Below are 9,204 nucleotides of genomic sequence, written 5' to 3'. Positions count from 1 at the left end.
TGATCTGGCCCGCGGGCCGCCTGTTTGACACCTGTGGTTTAGAGCCACAGAAGTCAAAAATGAATAAACAAACAAATACATTAATAAATATAAGAAAGCAACTTCGTAACTGAAACAAAAAGGTGAAATTAAATAATTGTTCTCTTCCAAGTATAACAAAAGTGATTTTTTTGAGTAAAACTGCTTCATGTATTGCACCATGAATAGGAAAACGTGTCCTCCCATTTCTTCGGCATTGCTGAGGGAAATTCAGTAGGTGCAGAACAACTTCAAATCATTCACATGCACTTGATGTACAGGCTTGGGAAGACATGTAACGGCATTACGTAATCATGATACAAAACAGAGTAATTTTTTTCTGTTACAGTTGCAGAAAAAAGGTGTAATCAAATTACAGGTTATTACATTTGTTTTTACCACCCTTTCTCAAAGTTTCGTGTATTCCTCATGTTCCTCATGTTGAGGTTTTTGAGTTTTTCCTTGCCTGCATGTTGGTTTCAGATCAGGGGATGGTGTTATTGTAACCTGTGCAGTTCTTTGAGATATTTTGTGATTACGGGCTTTACAAATACAAGTGATTTGGCTTGACTAGAATTGAAATATTATTAAACACAAGGATTACATTGCAGGATTACAATTTTATTCAAAAGCATTTTTATGTCGGACACTACAGGTGACAATATTGATGTCCGGTGTGCGCTAGTTTTAACTCTTTTTAAACTATTTTCCTCATTCGCATTAGTTTTGTTTACATTTTCCATGTGCGGTCGGACCTCTTTCTTTGCAGTCTCATTCATCCCACTCACACGCAACACGCAACACAACCTAATAAGAGAGAATCATATTTGCAGGAAATCAATGGTTAATTAACATAAAATATGGAGTTCACCATTTCAGCCTCATTAACGTCCGACCCAATTTCATAATCCATCATCAATTATGATATTACCTAAACAAGGATTCAGTAAATGTATTCCAGTAATATAGTTAGTCCAAAGCCTGGAATCCACAGTTTTTTAATACAGATGGTGGATATTTAGCGCAAAGTCTTACCTTTCATTAGAGCCCAAACCATTTTTTGATGTTGATACATTCCTTCTCCAAAGGTTCACTCTTTTGGTTTATGTGGACCTCTCTTTCGGAAAACGTACTCATTTTTTGTCAGTATTGTTGTCAAATTTGAGGTGGAGCGCAGGAAGGATTTGGGCTGTGATCCTGTTGTGATAATCTATCCCACCACAATGTAAAATTAATTTTCCAGGCAGAATTATGGATAGAATAAAATGGGCGGACACAAGATGGGTTTTTTTGGTGGGTTTATTCAAACTAATCTCATTCAGTGCCAGCAGTACCTAAACTGATATTGACTGTAGAGGAGAAAACTGGTTGTGTTGTTTTTGAAAAGAGACGAAACAATGCTGATATTTCAAGTGGTTCAACTACAGCTCCAGTTTTTGAATGCACGTTTTTAGGCCCACAAGTATAAAAAAATACTCAATATCGTTTTAATGGGTTCTGTATTACACGAAGAGCAGGGAAACGAGTCCTTGTTACGTGTTTAATATCCAGCAGAGAGCAGTGTTGAACTCTGCAGTTTTTTTGTGTGAGGATGTCAAAGAGTCAAGTCGCGTCAAGTCATGTTTATTTGTATAGCCCTTAATAACAAGGAGTATCAACGTGCTGAACAGACCACAGACTATTGCGAACTACAGACTATTATATAGTTTAGTAGTCACTTAAAATAAGGATAGAAGGCATCATTGGATTTTGAACTTGCAAGGAGAATATTAGAAGACCAATCCCACAGATAAGAAATTTTAAATTGTTGTTAAAGTGTCTACTAAACTATAAACGTATCAAGTGATTAAAATGATAATATATATAGCTTCTTCATTGGTTGATCAATAAAATAGCCAACAGATTCAACATGTTGGGAATAAAATATTAAAAATGTATCGTTTACCAAATTGTTCGAATTAGTTATCCGACTCCATTAACCAAACACAACCTACATTCACCCAACAATGCGCGCTCGTTTCTCGATGGAAAAAATGAACAAGAATAGCTGACATTTTCACACGGGGGCAGATTTAATTTATTTAACAAATTAACTAAGTGAACTCCATCGAAATCGGCTGAATTAGTCAAATTAGTGTCGTCTGAGTCTCTGGGAAGCCCTCTCTTCAAGTCCTTTAGCTTTCTTCTTATTGGCCATCTTCTCGCCGCACAATGGTACACCGGCTCCCTTCATGGGCATGCCAGGGAAGCCCGCCCTGGGCTTCACCACCTCCTTGCCGAAGGGTGCCGTGATATCTGTCCTTGTGCGTCTGGCCTTCTTCGTAGCACTCACAGGAATTCTGTTATCAGAAATACGTCTGATGCATTCCGCACAGCCTAACCTTCTAATGTACCTTGAAGAAAAACAGTCAGTGAATATCTTGCATTAAACTCAATAAATGTAGCTTGTATTCAATTCATTCACAAGATTATAAAATCCTTTATAGTCAAATGTATAAAATGTTTCAAACATATTTTAAGATATTGCTTGTTGCAACCTTAAAGCCAAGGTTTAATGAAACACAACAGCTCGTACCAGCTTAAAATGGTTTCAAATCGGATCAAGTAGAACCAGTGGCCTGCCGTGGAATTTACACTTAGACCTTGAGTCCAGTTTAAAGTGATGTGTCGTTTGCAAAACGAACCGCCTCAATGACCTGGCTCTTGGAAGTGAAATTTCATTTTATTTGAGAGAACTCAGGTGGAATAAAGGTGATTAGGGACGATCCAGGCCCCAACTGTGCGCCCAGTTCTCTGGGTCCGCCCAGAGAGCTGGAGAAACGGACTGCATGAAAGGCAGAGTGAGTGGGGTGTGGGGAGACAGAAACAGAAAGAAAATACTAAACAGTATTAATTTTAAAGAAACGGTGAGTATTATTCAGTGCCTCCTTGTGGTACAAAAACTTTCATTCAGTAAAAAAAAAGATTTATCTGACAACATGAACTATAAGTTCAGTTTTATTTGAAAAAATCATAGGTGGAGAAATTTGTATTTAATTTTTATTGGAATCCCTACTTAGTTCGCCGCCCAATAGTGTTTGAAAACTTAGTATTTGTAATGGTTTATTTTTTAAATCAGCCTATTAATTTTATATTTTCTGTGGTGTCGTAACGTAAACTTGTATTTTTTGACTGCTTCCTTCAAAAAGAAAAGAAGACCACAATTTAATATATGATAACTATATGTGACGACTTATTTTGATTCGGATCAGGAATATTTTATTATTATTTATAACAGAAAACAATTCAACAAAATAAATAAAATGGGTTCAAGCGCTGGAATGCTACTTGAGTAGAAGTCATTCTAAACAAAAGTGTTTTTTAAAAAAATGGTAAATTGTTTATTTTTCTTAGGTTTTTGTTTTTTACAGTGACACCGTAACGTAGCCTTTGATGTATTTATTTATGTATTTATTTATTCATTCAAAAACAAACGCAACAGGAAAATAATGCATGAAAACCGCACGTGATCATTTATTTTGAAATGAAATGAAATGATCTGCATTTATATAGCGCTTTTCAAGTCAAGACTTCCCAGTGTGCTTCACATTTCCCAATAGCGGCCATGCAGCCATGTAAGGGGCTAACCTGCTTATTGGGGGTATTAGGGGTTCAGTGTCTTACCCAAGGACACTTCGACATGTAACACGTAGGAGCCGGGATTCGAACTGCGATCTCTTGATCCTAAGACGAGCGTTCTACCTCCTGAGCCATTGCCGCCACGTATTCAATAATTTTGATTCCCATCAGATTGTTTAAGCAAAGTAAACACATTTTTGTTTTGTTTTACTTTTTTTATATTTTAGCTAGCATTTTTTTAAATGATAAGTAAGCTGAACCTGTCCTTTATCAAGGAAAAGAGTCTTAATATTGCTATAATTTTCGGGGGCTGTTGGGTTGAATTGGTGGGTGCTTGAGCACCCCCAAAGCGGACTGGCTAGGCCCATGGGTTGGATACAAGTTATTTTTACCACTCTGGCAATTCACATAATCGATGTTTTTGTTCACCTGATTGATAATATCTGGAGAGCACGTAACAAAAGAATAGCAATTTCATAATGCTTCAAACAGTAATGCAAAGTATGTTAGAGTGACTACGTAACAAACTAAACATCCATTCAAATCAAACAAACCCAATGAACTTGCTGATCTTCGTAAATGAATTACAAGGTCATTATCGAATACTGATAGCAGAGTTAATTATTTGTGTCATATCAGATCCAAGCGTTAGTGACTCAAACTGCATTAGAAAATATTTAGATAAAGGAGGGTGTAGGTGTCGAAAGTTGTCTACTGCGTAATTTGTCACAATGGTTGTACTTTAAATACAGTGGACCCCGTCCGGGTAAGGCCACCCCGTCTGATGATGATTTTAATTTTCGGTGTGGAATACGATCTTACTTTGCTTATAGTTTAAGTTTTTAATAAATTATTTTAATCATTGCCGCACGTATTCAATACATTTGTCACTTAAGCCTGCGGAGGAGGTTAAGGGCTCATCTTGGGATCGAGCAGTCGCAGTTTCGATTCCCGTCTCCCCCGTGTTGGACAATCCTTAATGCCCCCAAAAAGCAGGTAGTTGCCTTGCATGGCTGACGCTGCTGTCGGTTAGTTTGTGTGTGTAAAAGGAAAAGTGTGAAGCACATTGTAAAGCGCTTTGGGAGGTCTTCAGTGACTTGAAAAGTGCTGTATAAATTCAGACCATTTACAAATGCAGACCATATATATATATATATATATATATATATATATATATATATATATATATCCATTTCAAGCTGCAGACACCTCCTGTAGTTAAGAAAAAAGCACTTGAAGTCAGAGTTGGACAAATAAAATAATTTATTTCTTCAAAATCCCGAGGCAACATGAGGTTACAGATCATTCATTTCACGCACACTGCGCACTAACGCTACGAATAGCTCATGAATACAACCGTTGCTGAAGCGTGGCATAAATATATCAATACAATCATTCAAATACACTTTAGCACCACTCGTATCGTAACTGGAAGGGGCGGGGGGTCGGGGTAAGTTGGGTATTTTCAACATCTATGGGGCGAGGCTATGGGAATTTGTTCAACATAAGAGGGTGCAGCTTTAGAAATAGGTTTATCATACTGTTGTTCGTATATTACGCCATTTTAGTCACGGTATCCAAGACGAATGGAGAAAACATAAAGTTGTCCTAAAAGATACAAATAAACACAAAAAGAGCACGATGAGGGAAATTGTTAGTTTAAGCTGAGAGAAAGTGAAAAGAAATTTAGGAGACGCACGTTGTATACGAATAAATACATTAAGTGGGCGGGGTTTGAGGAATATGTTCAACATATGTGGGCGGGTCTTGAGAAATACTTTATGTGCACCTTTCTGGACGTGGCTTGTGCAAAAGTTCGTGGCTGCTGTCCGTTGAATCACTATGGGGTCCAAACTGGAATTTTTGTGACTCTTTAGAGGGGTTTTGGGGTATTGGGGTTCCCGCTTAGAAGGGTGGAGGCCCGTAGTAGGCGGTGTAGGCCGTCACCAGCCCCTGCGTCTCGGCCATCTCGTCGCAGCCGGCGTTCAGCTCGCACACTTCCCTCAGGCTAAGAAATAAAAAAAAAAACGTTAGTGACCTTATTCAAAAATCATAGAAATGGAAAATGAAAAGTTTTGGGTCGTACCGCTCCATCTGGTAAAGGGTGAGAGGGGCCTGGCGTCTCGTCCTGAGCAAGACGGAAGCCACGTCTCGCTTCATGATGACGTGAGCGTTTTCAGTTTCTTTTTCTATAAGGAATATTCATTGATTTTAATATAAACATAATACATTCATAATAATAATAATAATAGACAAATATTTTCTAGACTATAAGGCGCACCTAAAATTACCCAAATTTTGGTCAGAAATATGAAAATGTGCCTTGTAATCGGGCGCGCCTTATTTACCAGAAAATTCAGTGAATACAAGTCGAAATGCATAATTACAATGAAAAGATACTTCATACTGCAACTGTTTTGCCTTTGAGAAACACAGAGAGTTCAATTGCCCTCTAGTGTTCTTATGTTAATTGTTGATTACTAAAAGCAAACAAAAGAAAAGGGCAGAACTTTCAAACGCTCATTGCAAGTCCTCTTTTGTTGTTCCTTTGGACAATAATTTTATGTTAGCACAAAACATGTTGTGACTACTTGAATGGATATTTTTGTTTATGCTAACATTTTGTACAAAATTGCTTACACTTTTTTTGTATTGTTGTTGAATTATACTGCATACGTTAACTGTTCTGCTTTTGAGAAACATATAGTGGTTTCTAGATGCCCTATTGTGGTTAACATGTTGATTGTTTTTAGTTAAAATTATTATCAGCCTTTCAGTTGAGGATATTGTTGCACTTTATCGCCGTCTAGTGAAACATACATACAATTATGTTTTTCTATTTTTTTTTCTTACAAGCTTCAAATTTTAATTGTTTTTTCCAATTCCTGTCAGGTTTTTTTTTCCTATCCCAATAATTTTCTAAAGAATTATTGTTTTCTGTAATGTCCTAAAATACCAAATGGATGTTTTTTTAGTTTCTCGCCATCTAGTGACACGAACAAGCAATTATATTTTCTCCCTTTTTTCTTACGTGTTACAAAACCTAAATTTCGTAGTAATTTTTTCAATTCCTCTCAGGTTTTTTTCTGTTTACCTTACCCATTTCCCCCAAAAATATTATGAAATTTCCAAAGATGCCATAGGATGTTGTTGCAGTTTGTCACCATCTGGATTACTACAATTATTATTTATGTTGTTTTTTCTCAATCAGTTGAAAACTCATTTTTAAAATAATTTTTCAAATTTCTGGGAGCACTTTTTTTAAATCCTTACACATAAAAAATGCCACAGGATTATGTTGCAGTTTGTCGCCATCAAGTGGAAAAATACAGACAATTACATTTTTTTTTTTCAATTTTTTTGCCCTCTTAGGTCAGGGGTTGGCAAAACATGAAAAGCCTGGTTCGAGACCGGGTGGAGACATATGTTGGACTGGAGAGGATTGGGTGCCTCCAGGCTGTACATGCCCAAAATCCATCCTAGGGAATTGTGCCCCTATCTTTATTCATTGGAAAACGTTAAAGGTGGGGTACGCTAATTGAAAACTTAAGGCTGAAATCATGACTTTAAGCCAGTAGATAGTGGTGGAGTAACACATGATGTGTGTTTATTTCTTAGACACGCTCGAAAAAACTTTTTTCATCTTTTTGGGGTTTTTTCGCCCCGAATGGCTTGATAATTGTTAGATAAAAGCAGACAGGCCCAATGAAAAATAAAGCATAGGGCTCTTTGAACTCAGTTGGGCGTTGTTAACACATACTTAATAGAGAAAATATTTAATTTTCAACTTTTTAAGGACACCTCAAACAATGCACACCACCTTTAACAATCTTTGTATCATGTTTGTCTTCCAACAGAAACCATATAGTTTTCCATTATCAAACATTTTTGAAAAACCCCCAGGGAGCCACAAGGGAGCGCCAAAGAGCCTCATGCTGCTCCAGAGCCGCTTGTTGAGACCCCCTTCTTAGGTGGTACGAATTTTTCATCGATATAATTTTTCCTTAAAACGTTTAACAAAAAAAGGAGATGATGAATATGAAAATGAGATTAATTTGTTCCCAGATTGAGTTTGTATCTGTAATTTCTCATATATTGAACACATTTTCCCCATTAGGAATGACTGAAAACCAATTAATATGTTCCCGGACTCACCCTTATTGGTATACAAATCTTCCTAATCATCTTGTATCTCAAATTTCACGCTAGAGTAGCTTATATGTAGAGGTACGACTGTATTCTGAAATGTCATTCTTAAAGACTCTCTCACTGTCCATTTTTAATACTAGTCTTAAAACACGTTTTTATTTCTTGGCTTTTGACCCAACTTGAGACTTTGCTCTTTGTTTTGGTTAACTATAGTTTACTTGTGTACAGCACTTTTCTTCAGCTGGGGTTGTTTTAAAGGGCTTTATAAATAAAGTTGAGTCGAATCGAAATTTACTAAGATGCCATGAGATGGCGCTAAATTGATGCGAATTAGAAAAGGAGTACGACTATGAATGGAGTTATTCATCTGGGACAAGCTTACCTTCAGTACTGTCTGACTCGGATGAAGAGGAAGATGAAGATGAAGAAGAGGAAGAATCAGATGCAGAATCGGAGTCAGATGCGGAGTCGGAATCAGAGTCGGAGTCTGAGCCGGAGTCAGAGTTTGAGTCGGAGTCAGAATCGGAGGAGTCAGATGCCGAAGAGTCAGCCGCGGACGAGTCAGATGCCGAGGAGTCAGATGCCGAGGAGTCGGATGCCGAGGAGTCGGATGCCGAGGAGCCGGCATCACCGGCATCGGCGGCATTGTCTGCATCGTCTGCGACAATGGCGGCAACCGAGTGGTCCGAATCGCCATCCTGAGCTCCGTTTTCACCTGGAGAAAAAGAGAAAAACCCAAACTATGAACAAGATATTTTAAAAAAGAACGGAGACGATCCGGAGAACTTTTTTTTACCTCCCATGGCCCAACAGGCTGCAACCAGAGCGCAGATGGCGAGAAGTCTGAGAGTTTTCATCTTGTCTTTAAGTCGGAGTTTGCTTGTTTTCTTGGGTGCGAGGTTCAGATGAGCTGTTGGTTTCTGCTTCCATCCTCTCCAACGAGCTCATTATATACGTTTTGTCTCGCTTCGCATCCAGAAAACGGAACGATCTGATTGGCTGCAGGATCACATGTCCAACATCCCCCACACTTTTTGAAGGAGCTTGCCACAAAAAGTCCCAAGCGAGTTCACATAGAATCCAAGAATTCAGTCAGCTCTCACTCAACCTGAACATTTCTTGGCCCGCTTGGACCGAGCTGGAATTTTCAAGAATTCTAATGGGATCACACATTAAGTTATATAACCACTTTTTATTTATTTTCTTAAATTAATGCATCAGGAGAAATGCATTGAATATTTTTTGTTTCAATTACTTGTATTTAAATGTATTTTACGCCGCTCAAACTCAAGTACCCAAAAAAGTTTATACATAAATACAAAAAATGGAAAAAAATAAAAAAATGTATTTTGTTGGTAAAGAAAGTATTTATTTTTTTATTTTGTTTTATTTTTCCACATATTTGTACTCCCACATTTT

At 37.6% G+C, this 9,204-nt stretch overlaps 1 protein-coding gene across 1 annotated transcript; it reads right to left on the bottom strand.

Moving 5' to 3' along the window:
* Positions 1-4,875: 4,875 nt before the first annotated feature.
* bglapl (bone gamma-carboxyglutamate (gla) protein, like) lies at positions 4,876-8,690 on the bottom strand. Its single transcript, XM_088343206.1, has 4 exons — positions 8,582-8,690; positions 8,168-8,500; positions 5,723-5,825; positions 4,876-5,644 (listed from the first exon to the last, which is right to left on the bottom strand). Exons 1-4 carry the CDS (start codon positions 8,640-8,642, stop codon positions 5,542-5,544), a joined length of 600 nt encoding a protein of 199 aa, XP_088199332.1. The 5' UTR covers positions 8,643-8,690; the 3' UTR covers positions 4,876-5,541.
* Positions 8,691-9,204: the final 514 nt, after the last annotated feature.

Source organism: Urocampus carinirostris, chromosome 8, assembly GCF_059441175.1.
Source record: "Urocampus carinirostris isolate Australia breed hairy pipefish chromosome 8, RoL_Ucar_1.0, whole genome shotgun sequence".
In the NCBI taxonomy this organism is placed as follows: Eukaryota; Metazoa; Chordata; class Actinopteri; order Syngnathiformes; family Syngnathidae; genus Urocampus; species Urocampus carinirostris.
The sequence above is the reverse complement of the archived record's forward strand: the minus strand, read 5'-3'. Positions and strand labels throughout refer to the sequence as shown.

Coding starts and splice junctions, on each gene's coding strand:
- bglapl (XM_088343206.1), bottom strand. CDS start 8,642: ATGAAAACTCTCAGACTTCTCGCCATCTGCGCTCTGGTTGCAGCCTGT. Junction 8,501..8,581: donor AGCCTGTTGGGCCATGGGAG/GTAAAAAAAAGT, acceptor CTTTTTCTCCAG/GTGAAAACGGAGCTCAGGAT. Junction 5,645..5,722: donor ACCCTTTACCAGATGGAGCG/GTACGACCCAAA, acceptor TTTATTTCTTAG/CCTGAGGGAAGTGTGCGAGC.